Source organism: Prinia subflava, chromosome 3 (genome assembly GCF_021018805.1).
Source record: "Prinia subflava isolate CZ2003 ecotype Zambia chromosome 3, Cam_Psub_1.2, whole genome shotgun sequence".
Classification (NCBI taxonomy): domain Eukaryota; kingdom Metazoa; phylum Chordata; class Aves; order Passeriformes; family Cisticolidae; genus Prinia; species Prinia subflava.
In genome coordinates, this window is record NC_086249.1 from 31,778,606 (window position 1) to 31,797,773 (window position 19,168).

Genomic DNA, 19,168 nt, shown 5'->3' on the forward strand with positions numbered 1-19,168 from the left:
AACCAACATTTTGAGGAACATTTATGTCTGTATATATTTGTGTATTGTTCAAGTACCTAAGTGATTTATTAAATGATTTATTTTTGAATTTGCAGTATGGTAACATAATTTTTGTTTGAAGAAATGCAAATGGACTGTTTGGAGATTTGTCATGCTTTTAAGCAGTAAAGGACAAAAAGTGAACTTGATGAGGAAATGCAGATTTTAACTCTGCTAGGCTATCTGATTTTTAAGATGAGAGTTTTGAGATCGTCACCCTTAGTCATAGTGTTTGACGGACTGCTCTTGCAGATGGGAATCTGCTCCCTCTCCTTAAGTGCCAAATTGTGACCAATACACCACATGGGAAATAATGAAATTCAATAGCCTCAGTAAGCAGGGAGTTCATTGGTTTTGGGTTTTTTTTCTGACTGCATGGTTACATTTGGCTTCAAAGAGGAGGTTTTAATAAGTATAAAATGGTCATAATTTAATCATAGGGCCTGTTGTTATGTGTCTTTCACTAGGAACTTCCATAATCTGCAATTATGCAGCAATTAGGTGCCTAAAACATTCTTCTGGGTTATTAATTAATCTGTACTCAGAGACACAGCTCAGATTGGTTCTGGTCCATTATTCTATTTTAATTAGTTCAGTGATAGATTCCTATTTCAATATATCAAAGACTTCCAGGGTGTTCTGATGTTGGATGTAATGTGATATGCACATTATTGAAATATTTACTTATTACTTATTACTTATAAAGGGTATGTGAGGTATCTTAATTCTGTCACAAAAATAATTAAGCCATTCTTTTCTAAATGTTTAAATGTTGGATGTTTTCATATCTTACTGCTTTTATTTATTATTAGTGATCAGATTTTTTTTTTTCTCTTTTTCTAAAATAGGGTATCATTCATTATGGTCGGGACAAAAAAGAGATAGATATTTTGCTGTTCCATGAAGTCCTCAGTTATATGTCCAAAGTGGACAGAGTGCTGAGTTTCCCTGGAGGATCACTGCTTTTGGCAGGACGGAGTGGTGTCGGTCGTCGAACAGTTACCTCTTTAGTTAGTCATATGCATGGAGCTGTTCTGATTACTCCCAAGATTTCCAGAGGTTATCAGCTGAAGCAGTTCAAAAGTGATCTTAAATATGTAAGTCACTCAGTTTCTTCTGTTTTGTAATGCTGTAGGTGTATGTTAAAGAAAAAACAAAGAATATGGAAATTTTGAGGGACACAAAAGGTTGTGTAAAAGACATATTTTAAGAGAAGAAAAATGGCTGTCTAAATGAAACAAGTTCTCACTTTACATGTGCAGGATGTTCTTTACAGTAGCTAACCAAAATTCTCTTTTTGGAATACCAGAGCTCTTTTTGATTGTTGTAGAACTTACAAATAGGAAGTTTATGTGAATATTAGAAAGGCTTTTTCATGTATGTATTTCCATGTTGGTGTATACTTTTATTTTCTGTCTCTACTATGATCCACCAGTTTATAGTAGTTGAATCAAATAAAATTTTATTAATTGATGAAAGTGTACATATTATTTAAACCATATGCAAACCTTTAACCAACAGTTTCTCATTTCCTTCAGCAATGCTAAAGAAAATTCTAGATCTATGCCTACACTAAAGAGGGTTACAGTTCTATCGAGTCATATACATAAATATACTCTATGAAAGAGTCTGTTTTAATTATTTTTTCATTACTTAGCTATATATCTAGAAAAATGTTTCTTTATATTTTATATTTCTTTTAACTGAATCGCATGGAAATCTTTTGTAAATATATGGTAGTGTAGATGCTGTGGAGAAAACACATATGTAATATATAGTCAAGGAAAGATTATGATCCTTGTTGGTCCCTTCCAGCTCAGGATATTGCGTGATTATCATTCTCTTCTGAACAATACTGAGATTTACACGTCTTCCCTGCTTCTAGGTGATGGAGCTTGCAGGCATTGAAGCACAGCAGGTGGTATTCCTGCTCGAAGACTATCAGTTTGTTCATTCCACTTTCCTGGAGATGGTCAACAGTTTACTGTCCTCAGGTGAGTCAAGTCCAAGGAGGTTATGGTACTAGTTTTACCATGCAGACTTAGCTCAATGAGGGAGAATTAGATGATGTTTCCTAATTTCAGTGTCTCTATCAGAAGGTTTCTGTGCTGTTTTAGTTAGAGTGCTTGTATGTAAGAACCTGACGCAAGGTTCACTTAGTTGTCCTTTCATTTACCCTATAGTACAGGTGCTTTCAGTTCCTTTAATTCCTTTCCAAGGAGTTCTTTATAACAGTGTAATAGCAAAATGAAAATGCATTGTACTTCATAGCTTCCCTTTTATAATAAAACTCAAAATTGAAAGGTTTCCAATGCTTTAGATTGCGTAGACTGAAATTAAATAGTCACCAGCAAAGCTCACTTTTTTGAAGGTAGTGAGATGATAAATAACAATAACAAGTAACAAAAGGGACTTTATTTTACTGTCCAGCTTTGTTCCTGGATCAGAGAGAGGATCATTGAGTCAAACTTGCTAAATGATTTTTTTGGAACTGCAGTAGTTTAACAGCTGATTAGTAAGTGTATCAGATTTTCCTATCTCTAAGGTGCTACCCCAAATCCACTTACAGTATCAGATTGTCATCATCCAGCATTAAAACTTCATGTCTAAGATCTAGACGAATACTCACTTTCATGTTCCTGTGTCCTGCACGACAGTTTGGTTTGATTTGTTTTGTGTGGAGTACAGGGTCACTGTCTTTGGGTAGATTTGAGAGAACTTTTTTCAAACACATTTCAGCCATATAAACAAACTACACTGTTAAATAGAATCATTGTAATTGGTTCAGGTTTTTTTTGTGGTATCATGCGAAAAATGTTTAAGTATATGGGATAATACTCAAGAAAGTATAGAGGTGAATACTACGAGATATGAATTCTTTCTATAGAGGATTCAAGGGAAGCCTTCAAAGCAATTTAAAGAATTACAGTGTGTTTTATCTGACTTAAATTCATTCTTAAAACAGGAGAAGTTCCTGGGCTGTATAAAATAGAAGAATTAGAACCATTGCTATCTCCTCTGAAGGATCAAGCTTCACAAGATGGATTTACAGGACCAATTTTCAACTATTTCACATACCGTATGTCAACAGAATTAGAAGTTATATTTTAATATGAAGTTTAGAAAGTGGTATAATAATAGACAAATAATTCCTAACATGGTCTTTTTATTGTATGCAGTTTTAACTTTTAATTAATTATTAAATAGCAGGCAGGAATAATATTTGTGATATTTGAAGGCGCAGAATCCTCAGCTTAAAATTTATTTTTCTGTTGGAAATTTTGTATTGATGAATGTCTTACAAATGTTATGTAATCTGCTGCTGAAAGTAATTAGAAGGAAGAAAGCTTTTGTTCCCAGTATTTTCTGATTTATAGAGTGTTTATATATATATAACACAGAGATTTCTTTTATTTGTCAGTTGTACAACAAATCACTTTGAATTCTGAGTAATTATAAGCAAGTTTACAGATAGGTTTCTTAATTATTTTTTGTTTCTTCCTTGGCCCAATGACAAGATTAAATAGTTTAGAAATAAAGCAAAGAATATGACTAAAAGAATATAGTCATAGCAGCTGGCCATGGAACGACTTCTAATTGGTTTTATTGGTCTGCATGAATTAGAATGAGAACTAGTGCTTTCTGCTTAAATACTGTCAGCTCTTCAGAATTAAAAAATGCACTGTAGTATACATAATAAGAATTCATCGCTATAAATAAGGTTCTACTTACAAACACTCCTGTCCTAATTTGATTTGATGTTATAGGCTCTTTCTTTTTTCAGAAATTACCTTGTGATAAGTATTTGAAAGAAAGTAAATTATGCTGTATTTACAGTGAATCTACCATCATGTAGTCAAATGGTTATGTACAAAAAATTACTACATTTTCTTAGGGATCCAACAAAATCTGCATGTTGTCTTGATCATGGATTCTACCAATTCAAATTTCACAATAAACTGTGAAAGTAATCCAGCACTGTATAAGAAATGTCAGGTTTTATGGATGGAAACCTGGTCAAAAGACAGTATGAAAAAGGTAAGTTGCATTAATTGTGACTTATTTAAATTAGTATCTCTAAATATAACTGAGCTCTGGTGAATAAGGTCAAGAGATTTAAAGTTGTGAAGGAATAATTATCACTGTGCTTATTTAATCTCTTTGTACACTCTTAGAACTGCAACTGCAGAACAGTTAAGTATTACTAGCATTGTTATTTTACCAGTAACGTTATGTTTTGTTCTCTCTGTGGGCTGACTTGAGCAACATGCTGACTACTGTGACTCTGATCAAACACAGCATTTAAGAACAAAATACAGACTACAAGCAAAACCTTAAAGCCAATTGTATTTTGCTTGTGTGGCAAGCTTTTGGTGTCAGGTTGGCCTGGAGGGGTGACCTCTCTGAGAGGTTACCAGAAGCTTCCCCCATGTCAGGTGGAGTCTGTGCCAGCTGGCTGCAAGAAAGGTGAGCTGCTGGCCAAGCTGAGCCCAACAGCAGTGGTGGCAGTGCCTCTGGGATAACATTTAACAAGTTGAAAGAAGTTACTGTACAGGAGCAAATGCAGCCACAGAGAGGAGTAGGACATGAGAGAAACATCCCTGCTGACACCAGGGTCAGTGCAGAAGGAGGGGCTGGATGCTGTCCAGGTGCAAAAGGTGAGATTCTCCTGCAGCCCGTGGTGCAGCCCATGGTGGGGCAGCACATGGAAGTCCACAGTGGAGCAGAGATCCACCTGCAGCATGGAGTGCCCCATGCTGAAGCAGGTAGAAGCACCTGAAGGAATCTATGACGCTGTGGGAAGTCCATGGACGTGTATGCATGTGATTGTCACACAGAGCAACACAAACCAAACCCTTAAGCACTGACATAAACAGCACCAGCACAGCGTTGCCATCATTCTGTTCCCCTCTCTAAGTGATGTCGGTGAAGGTCAATTAGTGGGTAGTGTGCGCATGGGCAGAATGTGGATTAAGGCTGTCTTATTTCCTCTTTAATTGTATATGCTTTTAAGACTTCAACATTTGCACTATTATTAGGTCCTTTGTAAATAAGCTGCTCCTTACAGCCAGGAAAATATCTTCCACTTGAGGGAATAGGGAGTTATCAGTGACATGGAAAGGCAGAATTTATCTTTCTAATGCTAAAAGTATTCTGTAGATTCCTTATTCTGACTAAGTGTATCATTTTCAGTCTTTTCAACAGAGAAACTAGATTGAAGGTTTGTGTTTGGTTTTTTTTTAATTTTAACTCAAATTAAAATTGTTCGTAATTTTTGTGCAAAAATCGTGGTTTTTTTAGATACCTGAAATGCTTCTGTATGATTCAGATGAACAAGAAAAGACTGGAACAACACATAAAGAAGTTCAGAAAAAAAATTCAGGTAATTTTAAGATCAACCTACTAGTTACTGTTCTTGCTATTACAGTCGATCCCATCTTGGGCATAGATAATAACATCAATACTTTGAATAAGTATTTACTGGCATATTCATAGAATCTGGTGTTGTTCACGTGGCAGGCATTTTGCACAAGGAAGCAGTAGTCTGGAACATACATCCTGGCTGATGAAATGCAGTCTCTTCTGTCACAAGCAGTCACTGTGTATATTCAGTTTTATGAGATGTATCTAGTTTTGGTCTGTGTCTTCCTTTTATGTGGATGTTATTTCACAACCTGAAAATTTGATGTTTTGAGAGTTTTTCAGTTTATATATTCCATTATTCTTTTCATAGATCTTCATTTTACTTTATTAATTTCAAAAACTACTTTCTTGTAAGTAATACGTCTTTTTCAGAATAATTGATTTTTATCATAAGACTTTAAATTTAGTCCTGCTAAAAATAGTGTCTCAAGCATAATCTAAGAGACCAGTGCCAGCATTCACTTGCAGAATACTACTTTTAGTCACTTCCTATAATAATAGCACTTTGAGGTCATGGAACTAACAGAATATAAGATGGGAAGTGGATCACTTGTTGTCTTGTTTCATTTTGCTTTTTAATAGGCCAATCAGAATAATGGCCGAAAATAGTATTTGGTATTTACATTACCATCCCTCCTTATCCTAGATCATTGTAATTAATCTAGGCCACAGTACTTAATAGAGGCATTCATTTATATGTAGATATGCTTTAGCATTTTTTTTTTCTGTTGTAGGGTAATGCAGTTTATTTTACAGTATCTTTGGGCTTCTTTTGAGAAACTTCAACAAACTGAATGGCAGGAGAACCTTTTAGTTTGCCTGTCATCAGAGATAAGAGAGAAGACAAAACCACATGGGCGTTATTTCTTAAAAAGTTCAAATATTTTAAAATTTATTTTTTGTGGGAGTTGTTTCTTATATGATTAGTTCTCAGTAGTCTGCAATTAATTTTACTGGCTTTTCCAAACATCAAAAAATTTCAGTGTATTTCTTTCTGAGAAACAGGCATGGCAAATGTATTTAGATGTTGTTTCCCTGAAAGTACGTTAAAAACATGTAGTCTTTGTGCTAGTTTGAATACTCTTAATTTGTATCTTGAAAAACAAGCATATTCTCTTTCTTTTTCTTGGTTTTTTTAATGTGAGGTAAAATTCAGTATCATTTTATCTGTGTAACAAATGACGTTGTACAGGTGATTCTGCTTTTCTGAAGTCGTTTTTGGCAATCCATGAATCATGTAAAGTATACGGAGCAACGCCTAGCAGGTATATGACATTCCTTCATGTATACAGTACCATCAATAACAGTAAAAGAAGAGAGCTAATAAAAAGGCAGAACCACTTGCAGGTATGTGTTTAAAACATTTAACATATGGCTTTTCAATATATTCTTGAGTTAGGAAATGTCTTGTGTATTAATGAGCTGTAGCTGCTAACGTGGTTTTGTGATGTCCTCTATTGGCAAATGCTCATGCTGTGGTTTCAGGGGAGGAATACTACCAATCTTAATGCCCTTCTCTGTAGAAGTGCCTGAAAGAGTGAAAAGTGGTTTTCTTGTTTTTATTAATACTTTTCCTCAAGAACCTATCAGACTGGGCATGTTTTACTGGAAGAGTAAAATGTACTCAAAAGCACTTCTAATTTTTTCAGCCTTGTGTACTGGAATTTTGTGGCTAAAAACCTGTCATCTTTTCATCCATATGAGTCCTGCCTCTGCTTTTATAAAAGTTCCCTTCCTAGCTATGTATTCCATCACTTTCTTTATATCTTGACAGCAACTTCCTGCTTTGTGTGATTTTCTCTTCTATTTCTACAAAGTGTTATGTCCTACGTTAACCTCATGGTGCTCTTATGTAGCTTTGACCAGGATTCCTTGTGTTGTGATTTTCTTTCCTTTTGTGTTCTGGAATTGGTTTTGAATTCCTTTGGCACACATCAGTCCTCTGGGCCATTGTAGCCCAGATGCACTTTTTCTCACAGGTGTTGCTTTACTCCTGTGCTGTACATTTAACATCCTTATTTTTGAAACCTATTTGGTATCTTTCCAGTCATACCTTCTTCCCTCCCCACAGTATATTTTGGAAAGAGCTGTATGGTCCTTTAGGACAACTTTCTTCTATCCCTTTCAGCTCGTGTTCTCAGTGACCCTTACTACTTTTTGGAGACACCTATGCAAATCTGTTTTTTTTTCTTAAAACACTTGTCTAAACAAAATTACCTCCTTGCCTTGCATTCTACTTTGTTTTTATTCTGCCTGCCAATATTTTTCAATCACTGTAATGTGCAATTTAACAAGATTTCTATTTGTAAGAATAGAAATTTTTTTTTTTGGTTTATTTAGAAAGCAGCTGGGGTTTGTTTGTGATGATCCATCATTTACTTGTTAAATGCTCTGGTTAAATAAAGGTAATAATTTACAGGAAAATTAGAGATGTGTATCCTAAATCAAAGTATCTTCCAAGTAATTTTTTTTCCAAATACATCTTGAAATATTTATATTATATAATAAGCATAAAGTAACCAAGGTAGAAAATCTGAATAAAGAAAATAGTTAAGCATAGTTGAATTTTTATTTTATATATAATCTGTGTTTTTTAGAGAGTGTACAAATATGTAGAAATCAGATAATCTATTTTGTTCTGTTTAATTTTTAATATTTGCTTTTTGGGGAGATATAGTTACATTGAGTTAATTTCAGTTAACTGAAATGCTATTGAATTACTGGGAAAAAGATTACGTGCTAGTTGTTTCATTAAAAGTTTATTATTTTGAGATTTTTTTTTATCTTCTGGATGCAATAATAGAACAACACATTTGGAGCTGCCAGATCTGATTTTTAGATTAAATAATGTCAAGAAAATATGAAATTAATTTAAAAAAGAAACTTAGTCTACATTTTTCCTAGTTTGTCCATACTATTTGTAGCAAAGATTAATTTAAGTACTTAAAATTTCTTACTAAATATCTGCTTCCTATAAACTTTATAGGCAGGTGTTTCAAAGCTGAATGAAGCTAAAGCCCTGGTAGATGAACTGAACAGGAAAGCTGAAGAACAAAGCATTTTACTCAAAACAAAGCAGGATGAAGCTGATGCTGCTCTTCAAGAAATTACCGTATCTATGCAGGTGGTGTATACAATCACATCAAAAGTGGGGGAGAAAAAGGAAGAAAAAGCTGCTTTCCTGTCTTTGGTCTCTGTAACTGCCTATGTTTTGTATTCTCTTCAACTGTTAAAAAACCTGATGCATTTATAAGAATTTGCCTAAGGGAAGTCATGAGCCTAGAGGCTTGAATAAAGTTGCAACTGGGGATTATGTAATTTAAATCAGATTAGAACTGGTTGAGTAGGAAGAAATCAGTACAAGTTTTGTGCTTCAGTTCACTGTTGTAGTTTAGTCTGTCTAAAAGTTTTCGTAGAACTTTGTAAATCCAAACTGATTGGTTTTATGTTTATCTCAGAAAGGAAATTTCAACCAAATACTTAAAAGTAGCACTATTATAAGCAGCAAATTAATTTGTAGAATTACATTTGTGAACTTTTAGAAAATATGTATTTCATGAGGTCTGGTTCTCAGAAACTAACTTCAGAGAAGGTTAGATAATACCTCTGTGTTCATCATTCTTTGAATTTTTATTCTTCAGCTCAAAGGTAGACTTTTTTTTTCAAAATTCTGTAATTTTCTTTAGTAGTGTTTTCTCAGCCAAGTAAAATAATTGTGTAGACAATAGGTCTCTACATTGATGCTTCCCGGAATTAAAAATGTGGGATAAGCTGTATTGAGTCTGCTGTCACTGCACTGTTGTTTATTGGTTTCTGGTTTCATCTGGTCAGTCTGCAGCTCGATGTCAAAGACATTCTCTGTATGCAGTAGAGTAAATGCCTGGTCTTTCAAACCGTTTGTTTCTCAGTGCTTTAAAGGTGCATTACTTCCCATCTTGGTAAATCTCTTCTTGCTGTCAGTTTCTAGTACTTTTAGGCTCCATCTGTCTGTAGTCCATGAATTTGGATAGTGATGATTGTCTTGGTGTGTTGATGATCTCAGTTTTAAATCTGTGTGTGCTGTTGTCAGTAGAGTTGTGTGGGTAGCACATACTGTGCTGTAGGAGAAAATCAAAGAATAAGCCAAAAGCAATGAAACACGATGGCCCCACTGACATCAGAAAAAATACAGTGGAAGTCTGATTATTTAGATTAGCATAAAGTGGAGGTGCCCTCTAACATTTTAGTGTCACTTCAAATGATCTAGCTTATATAACAGAGAGAGCTCTAATACATACAGACTCTTTTAATCTCCTTTCAGAGAAAAGCTTTTGACCTACAACTGAATGTTAAGGTTTTCTTATTCAGAGCGATCATTCAGTACATGCTCATTTGCATGAAATGTCTAATCTAGTTTTATGTAGCTAATGTTTTATGTATTTGAATGTAATCTTCAATAACATGCTGATCTGTAGCTTGGGTTAAGTGCTTAGAGGATTATTATTATTTTAAGATTTTCTCTGCTTTTATGCATGTGTTACCTTCTGCTACAACTTCAACTCAGCTTGACAATTGCTGGTGATGATAATGTGTTATATACTGGAAAAACACAAACTCTGGGCTTCATTGTCTTGTATCTTTTAGGTGATCTGAGCCTAGAATATTAGTATTTTATTTGATACATTTATCTTCAATGAATAAAAGACATGTAAGGTCCATTTTACTGTAGTTTTATATACAGCAGTATTAATTGTTTAGGATTAATTGTTTAGGATTCCTGGAGATGGCTAATAGGTACTGTCTGCCTGCAGACACTGGTAGGCACAGTACAAATCTAGAAAAAACCCCAAATAATTTACAATATACATGTAGGAGATAAGACAGTTATCCTTGCAGACAGATAGGTACAAAATCATACTAATCATGGTATGGTAAAGAAATCATACCATGATTAGTAATTCTAGGCTGGTAAGCTGCAGTTCCAATATAACTGCTGCTTTTATGAACATAATAGAAAAAGAGTGTTTCAATGGTGTTGTGAAAGAAATTGAAATAGGAATGGGATCAGGACAAAGACAATGACAGGAAAATAGTACTTGCAAATGTAGAAGAATTTTACAGAGGCTGTCACTCTTATGGTTTTAGAGGAAGGATGACATTTTGATAAGGAATGGAAAATCAGAAGCAAGGGGAAAAAAGTGAGAATTAGCCTCAAAGATAGAGGTACAGATCTGGTCTGTGGTAAAGAAAGGGAAGAACACACAGTAAAGGCAAATTATGCTTATTCTATATAGCTTATTTACTTAGCCAGCCTGACTAATATTATATAGGCTTGGCTGTTTTATTGTAATTGGTATTGAGCAAATTATTATAATGAAAACTAAAAGAAACAAAGAGACCTAAAGGAATAATATCAGTGTAAATTTACAAACTAAAGGAGTTAATTTTTTTACAGAGTGCTAGTGAGCAAAAAGCAGAAATGGAAAAAATAAAACATCGAATAGCAGAAGAGGCTGCAGAAATAGAACAAAGAAAAAGAAAAATTGAAGATGAACTGAAAGAGGTTCAGGTAAGAGCTGATAAGGAAAGTAGTATTTTGCAGTCTGATTTTATCTGACTTATGTCCTGCAGTACAAAATGGTTTTGCAGATTTTATCCCTGCAATTCTTAAATTTTACTCTAAATTATTTTGATATTAAAAATTCTATGCATTAGAAAACAGTATTCCATGTGGCAAATAGAGATTGTGGTTCTGGCATTTGTGTTCTGCTAGATAGTAATTACAGATAGAGTTTTCAAGCCAAATCTTGCCTTCACCTGCTATTTCTATGCTGCCACGCTCTACAGCCGAGTTCTGCTGATTTTATGTAGTATTTTTCAATTACTCATATCTTATATAGACCAACTATATTACTTTGCCTTGATCAAGCTGGTAATATAGGGCTTGGTACTCTCAGCTGAATGGAAATAGTTTAGTGAGAGGTAACTTCACAGCTATTACTAAATCCTGAAAAGTGTATGTCCTAATGATGCTACAGTGAGCTGCTTGTTCAAGAAATTTTACATCTGTTAAGCATCAGGTTTTTTGGGAGGTATGTGTCTTCAGTCATTGTTTTTAGTCTGTATTTTTCATACCATGCATTTTAATTTATACTAAAGACTTAAGAGAACAGAACAAGAACTTATTTTTTTTCCTTTTAAATATCATAGGAACTAAGTAATTATGTTCTTGTATTGAAAGTGACATAGAACTACAGGATTAGACGAATTTTGTTGTCTTTGATAAATATGAAGGATGTGCAAGGTGTGCACAGTCTTTAATGATAATCTGCGATTTTCATTTCCTGACCATTTTGTTGCTTTATTGATAAAAGTGAAGGATTTTTTTAGGTACTGGAAATAGAAAGCTTTTGTGGCCTGTACTTCTGTGTATGTTTACAAAGAGATCCCCAGTCATGCCTATAAATAGTAGCATCATTATTAAAAGATACCTGTATCACAATGTCAGGATTATATTATGCTGTTTTATATAGAAATATACTAATTATCACTTAGTAAATACATGGCAATTTTTTAGTAACTTGTAAACATGAATCTGGATCAGTGGTAGTTTCTTAGGTACAAAGTATTTAAAAAGAACAAGAAATTGTATGGAAACTGGAATGGGAAATGTTCAGTTTCTTGTATCCTCATCTCTCCTTTTAATGTGTTTTCATGTTTTAAGCCATTGGTTAGTGAAGCTAAATTAGCTGTTGGAAATATAAAGCCAGAGGCTTTGTTAGAAATCCGGTCACTGCGGATGCCCCCTGACATAATCAGAGACATTCTAGAGGGAGTTCTGCGGCTGATGGGGATTTTTGATACATCGTGGGTGAGCATGAAGAGGTGAGAATTGTATTTAACCTTTAAAATTAAATACTAATTTACAAAATGAACTACTTTCTATTGTGTTCAGGAATCTTGTGCTCAGAATTCCTTGGTTTCATGTGGAAATAACCTTTTAAACATTTGTTTCTTCTTTACTTAGTTATTTTATTCTTTTTGCAGTTTCTTGGCCAAAAGAAGTGTAAGGGAGGACATAGGATCATTTGATGCCCGTAATATTCCAAGAGAAATACGAGACAGTGTTGAAGAACTTCTTTCTAAAAACAGAGCATCTTTTGATCCAAAGGTAATTCCTGATTGCATTACATAAAAATGAAAACAAGACCAAAAAAAGACCAAAAGAAAAGACATAATTGCCTGGTTTGTCAGCATAAGTTTTAGGATGCACTTAAGTTAGAGAAAAAGTGATGAATTCTGCTTACAGAATGTGTCAGTATGAACAGATAAAGGAGTAACAGAGATTACTCTGTTGCTTACTGCCTTCTAAAGTGAGAATTTGGTTGGTGAATGAGAACGGGTGGGGTAAGAAATCATTATGGGGTCTAGTACTCAAAGGTTTTTCTACTGCTATAAAGTTAAACTCAGACCAAGGAATTGTAACTGGCTCCTTTGGCGTCCTTGTAACAGTAAGAGTCTAATAAATCATTCATTGATTTAAAACTTGTTAATTTCAGTTTAGCTTCATAGTTGTAAAAATACCCATTGTGGTTTTTTACATGGATTGATAGCCCTCAATGTAATCTTAGTAACAATTTAAAAGATTAGTTCATTGGAAGAGTTGGCTTATTAGCATATTTAAGTTGGTAACTAGAAAATCTGTTGCAGTTACTTATCCTGTATTTATCTCTTCTACATTATACTTCAAGGACTTCTGTGTAACTACTTTTCTTGTACTGAATTTTTCAGAATGCTAAACGAGCCAGTGCTGCAGCTGCTCCATTAGCAGCTTGGGTGAATGCCAACATCCAGTATTCCCGTGTCCTAGAACGAATTCAGCCTTTGGAAAAAGAAAAGGCTGGCTTGGAAGCGTAAGTTAGACTCTATTACAAAACAGTGGTTTTAATTCCAATGGTGGTGGATAAAACTGAAGCCACCAGAGAGGAATCTGATTATGAGGAAAGGCTTCTTTCCTTGAGGGTGACAGCACTGGTACAAGCTGCCAGAGAGGTTGTGGAGTCTCCTCCTCTGATACTGAAATTGTGCCTGCACACGATCCTGCTTTAGCAGGGTGGTTGGGCTAGAGGGTCTCCAGAGGTAATTTCCAACTCTAACCATTCTGTGATTCTGTGTGAATTGAAGTTTATTAAAAACCAAAGATAAAAGATAACCTTGTCCAGAGGTAATAAAACATACATACTGAGACAGAAAAAGTAAGTGTGCAATAGTTTCTTTTTCCTGGAAGCTACGCCTTGTATGTTTTTTGTACAGTCATGAGTTACCTGTCTCTTAAATACTGTCAGGGAGAAATTAGCATCACAGGTATGCTTGAAATGTATTCTCTCAGTGAAACCCATGCTATTTTATGAGATATACACTTCCTCTTTTTCAGTCATGTACCAAGCATTATCAGCTTCTCCTTAGGATCAGAAAGATAAGACATTGTCCTATGACCATCCATAACCTGAGGAATCTGTACTGATTGTTTTTCCAGGTCTTAAAATTCTGTATTAGAAGAATTTCTTCTGATCTTTAGGAATGGGGTGTTTGGTTTCCATTCTAAAAATAATGTGATGAGAAGTACTCAAAGCTTTTACATGTGAAAATATATATTTCAATATAAAACACAATGGAGAACATCTCTGAACTATCGCTATGTAAATTACTTTCCTGTTATATTTACTCTTTTGTTTTTTCCTTTGGGTCCATGGTCTTAAAATAAGTATTACATTTTTATAGTAATCTCAAGAAAACTGAAGACAGAAAACAGAAGTTAGAGGATCTTCTGAACTCTGTTGGTCAAAAAGTATTGGAACTGAAAGACAAGTAAGTTGGGTTTGTTTATTTCAAGACATAAATAAGAAGCATTGATGATTTTACAGTATGAATAATGAATTTTATCTAAGGAAATGTAGCTTCCTTTACTGCAAGATATTTACGTCAGAATTAGTGATGCTTATGCTATCTGTACTCTCAGTGGAGATAAATACTGTTAGATTATATTTCATCTCCTTGATCAGATGAAATAAATGCTCCTTGAAAGTACCTGCTTCTCACTACTGAATGTGTTGGTAGCCTGTATTGTAGGCATTGTAGATGTCAAAGGCAAAGAAGATGTTTATCACCTTCTGAATCACAGAGGGCTTCAGTGACTCCTTAGGACTTTGGAAACATTCCTATACAAAACAACTACTGATCACAGCTTGAAGAGAGACAGTTCCATTTCTTTTAGGATAGCCTGCTTTTCTGATACATAGCTAGTTAGCTATCTCCTTTTTTCTTAGCCTCCCATCAAGTACCTGACTCACAGAGGCATAAAAATAGATCTGGTAAATGTTTGATGTTTTTATCATGTTCTTAGTATAGGAGATACTTTGTAACCTGACATATATACATATTACTAAAAGTCATGTTTTGTAGTCTGTAAAACAAAGAAAAAGGGATAATTCTTGAATTCTTGTGAATCAACTATACAGTGATTTCTTGGATAAATTAAATACTATATATTAGAGTTAAATATATTAATTTATGTACCATATATTATATATTTATAAAGTAATATATAAATATATTCCTTTGAATAGGTGGATTAAATGTATTAATTATTTTAAATATTAATCAGACTAATCAGATATTGAACAGTATGAAATAACACTGAAACCATACCTGTTTTTTGGGCGTGTTCTTATTTCATATTAGTTTACAGAATAGACTACTGTGAATTGAACTGGAGTCATCCATGTGAATTAGTAATATCCTTTTTTAAACTTTTAATAGACGGAATTGACCAAATAGTTACCAATGTGTGGTATAGCATCAAGCTCTCTGTTGTCCTGACTAGGTGCAGAGCAAAACTTCACACAATCACTAAAATTGTCAGGCTGTTTAAATAGAAGAAGGAATGATTTTCAGACATTATAGTCTGTATTTCAAATCCATTTTTAAATCCCACCTGTATATCCATCTAAATTTAGTTAGCTAGAAGTCTAACAAGCCCATCTGCCAGTTAGAAGCAGAAGAATAAAAAACCACCAAACCCTACTGCATTTGTGTTCTTTGTTAACAGTAAACAAGGCATTCATTACAAATTCAATCAATTAAACTTCCTTGAAAATAACTGTAACTTTAGTAGTTTATGATAGCAATTACAAAGAGTATTTGTTTCACAGGTTCCAGACTAGAACAACAGAAGCAGCAAAACTTGAAGCAGAGCTAAGTAAAGCTCAGAAAACATTGAAAGCTGCAGAGGTATTGATAAATCAACTCGATAGGGAGCACAAAAGATGGAGCACTCAGGTTAGTGAAAATTTTCATAAGTACATTTTATAGCTGCTAATTTGAAAATACAGTTATTGCACTGCTTGGAAGAATGTGAGTTACTGCCATTCTGCATGTTTCCAAGTGCACAATTTTTTTATTTCTCATTAGAAAATAAAGCTTTCCTTTTTTTGTGAAACTTCTTTTTACTTCACCATACTTAAAACCTTTCTACCAAATGTGTAAAAATCCCCCAGTATTTAATATAAAACATTGCAAATGCTATGCTGGTTTTCAATCGCAAGAATGTAATGGTTTTGATGGGTGAACATGTCAGCAGTTGGACTCTCCAACCTGAGATACAGCCAAAATGAACAGATTTTAAACAATTACAGTCCTCAAATGTATCACCTTCATGGCATTTGTGTTGTAAGTGTGCATATATAGGTATACACGAAATGTTGAGTTATTTTTGAAGTCTTCACTTAAATTCTTGAAACTTTTCTGCTGCTGAAGTAGGGAAGGTAAGCGTATCTTATTTGCTGAAATGATTTATTCGAGAGAAACTGACAAGTCTTTGGAGACACAGGCCCTTCTATAGTCTGAAACAAAAAGGAAAATCTCAAGACACATATAAGCTGAAAATAGCTGTCACGTCCAGAAAGCCCTAAGTAACTTTCATTGGTATCATAGGTCACAAAAAATCTTCAGGCAGAGATACATGATTCTGTGTTTCCACTGATACCGAGAAAAGCCTCAACAATTAGGCTAAATGCCTGCATTTTGGAGACCCAAAGTTAAGGTTAGATGAATTCTTCTTGAAGTTGACCGCCATACTGGAAAAAATTGGAAGATTTTCCTCTGAAAGTAGCTTTAGAGGTTTTCCATCTGCTATAGTAAGGATTGGATATATTTGAACCCCAGCATTTCAATGCTTCTAAAATGGATTCCTCACAATTTTTCATCTTGGTACATTAGAAAATTCAGACTATCTATTAATGGTATGCTGTAGACTAAACTGGCAGATAGATTAATTAGGAGCTCATCCCATAATGAAGACAGTAAAAAGGCAGTGTTTGTCTTCCTTTAAAGTAAGAAGGAAGCAGTAAAAAGTTGCCTTTATTTTCTGTATCAGCATTTCTTTTTAATGTGAATTTGATTACAGTAAAAGTGACAGGAATTTGAAACCAATTATGACAGTCACATATGATGTTGATACACTGTATTTTTCTTCAAAGACTGGAACATTTCAAAACAGAGTTGATTTAGTGCAGATAAATTGTTTGAAAATATATGATAAAATAAATTTATCATGTAAGTGTACAGTGAATAGCAGTAAGTATAAAAGTTGCATATAGTATTTATTATCTGTATACATATTGTCATTTGTACTTACAGCCTGGCCGTGACTAGGATCACATATTTCTTATCTTTTTACTATAATACCATTTATCCATTTGCTTATTAGTTGAACTTTCCATCAAATTCATGGATTTTTATCAGCTACATTCTCAGAAATATCTGTGCATACTCTAGCTCAGAGCTGAAAGGAATTTTTCCCATACTTCCTACCACAGCCCATATCTGTGTCTTAGCTAGGTACAGATACCTGAAATGCAAGAGGAGAAACTGTCTCAACTGTATTACCAATGGCAGGCAAACTTAGTTCTGACATTTTAGTAACTGATGAGATGTATTAATGCAGTTTTTGTTTGCAAAGCACCTGTACATCCTGTACTTCGTTTTTTGAAGGTGTCAGAGATAACAGATGACCTGGCTACGTTGCCAAGAAGAGCTCAGTTAGCAGCTGCATTTATTACTTATCTTTCTGCTGCTCCTGAGGATCAGAGGAAAAACAGCTTGGATGAATGGACCAAATCAGCAGGCCTTGAAAGTAATTTCATGTGTGTGTTTGTCAGTGTCTGCATGCAAGTAATTAAGCTTGATTGAGGAAGTGAGAAATGCCAGTGAGTTCTAATGAACAGTCTCAGTCGGCTTTGTACTCCCAGATGAGAAGAGACATTTTCTTACTCAATAATATTTCTACATACCGACAGATGATTTCTTAGAATCATTCTGTGAAATTATTATGATTATAAATATTTATAAATAATTGTATCTTTGTAGTCCTTGCTTAAAAAGTTTACAAAAATGAATGTGTTCACATTAATTGTTGTAAATTTGTCAGTGCATTCTGAATGCTTCTGCTTTTTCAGTAATCATTTTTACCTTTGTGTTAGCAAAACTATAAAACATTTCTGTGACATCAGCTACTTATTACGAATAAGTTCAATAAAAGCAATAAAATAATAGATTACAGGGAAATCTACAGACTTGCCCTCTATTAATAGACAAAGTCTCTGTTCTATATAGACTGGTAAATGCTTTTAAATTATGCAGACTGTAAATTATGACAGAAACTTCCACTTCCATTTGTCAGAGTTTGACTTACGGCGGTTCCTGTGTACAGAGAGTGAGGAGTTAGTTTGGAAAAGTGAAGGTTTGCCTTCAGATGACCTTTCAATAGAAAATGCTCTTGTCATCTTGCAGGTAAATTTGCTTTTTTATCTTGTCTTGGAAGTATTTAAATTTTCACAAATTTCAATAACATAGCAACTTGAACTATTTAATTTGTGTTTTTTATTGGCATCACAGAGCACACATACACAGAGAAATAAATACCTGTGTAAGAAATGGATATTTTGTAGCAAAAAGAAAAAAAACTGTTGAAGAAAATACATGTTTTCATTTTTACTGTTTTATTCCATATCAGTCTATTCAGGCTTAAAGTCTAAACAGTCATTAATACAAACACAACCAGGGGAAGATTATGCCCTATATATATTTACTTTGGCATATAATTTCTTTTATATTTTTTCTCAGAAAAAGGAAAAGGCTATATGCAGATACCTTTCAAGACATATATATATATGTATATGTGTATGTATATGTATGTATATGTGCATTATCTATCTAATAATACTTGAGAAAAGGAAAATGCTCAGTTTTATCTATATATAGATGTATAATACTTAATATATTATTACATATGTAATATTCTAGTCATTTATTAGATCTACCAACAAGTAAATATTTAATGGCATGAGGAGAATCTGCATTTACTACAGGTGATTTTCTTAGATGATTTATGATTCAAACTAGTCACAGATTTTTCTCCAGTTTGAATTTATCTCGCTTTATCATCCTTTTAGTAGATCCATATATTCTTTTCTTAGTTTGATTAAAAAGCTTTTTAATAAACACTGTCTTGTACCATTAAAGCTACTTAGATGCTACATAAAACCTTATTTTCATCCTTTTCATTAGTAGAATAGATTGAGCTCTTAAAAATCTCACTGTGTGTAAAGAGCTTTTTGAAGGAGTCAATCAGGGCAAATAATTTTCCTTGTGTACATCCTTATAAAGC

The 19,168-nt window shown here is 33.9% G+C and overlaps 1 protein-coding gene across 2 annotated transcripts in view; it reads left to right on the forward strand.

Annotated features, from left to right (window-relative positions):
* DYNC2H1 (dynein cytoplasmic 2 heavy chain 1) overlaps positions 1-19,168 on the forward strand; it is a 144,120-nt gene that overhangs the window by 38,538 nt on the left and 86,414 nt on the right. For both annotated transcript variants that reach the window (XM_063394563.1, XM_063394564.1), the window contains exons 49-63: positions 888-1,136; positions 1,925-2,033; positions 3,005-3,118; positions 3,935-4,077; positions 5,341-5,422; positions 6,656-6,810; positions 8,450-8,587; positions 10,898-11,011; positions 12,167-12,327; positions 12,490-12,613; positions 13,234-13,355; positions 14,224-14,310; positions 15,654-15,780; positions 17,494-17,635; positions 18,182-18,291. In XM_063394563.1, the coding sequence (XP_063250633.1) occupies positions 888-1,136; positions 1,925-2,033; positions 3,005-3,118; positions 3,935-4,077; positions 5,341-5,422; positions 6,656-6,810; positions 8,450-8,587; positions 10,898-11,011; positions 12,167-12,327; positions 12,490-12,613; positions 13,234-13,355; positions 14,224-14,310; positions 15,654-15,780; positions 17,494-17,635; positions 18,182-18,291 (1,977 nt within the window). The remainder of the gene's footprint in view (positions 1-887; positions 1,137-1,924; positions 2,034-3,004; positions 3,119-3,934; positions 4,078-5,340; positions 5,423-6,655; positions 6,811-8,449; positions 8,588-10,897; positions 11,012-12,166; positions 12,328-12,489; positions 12,614-13,233; positions 13,356-14,223; positions 14,311-15,653; positions 15,781-17,493; positions 17,636-18,181; positions 18,292-19,168) is intronic.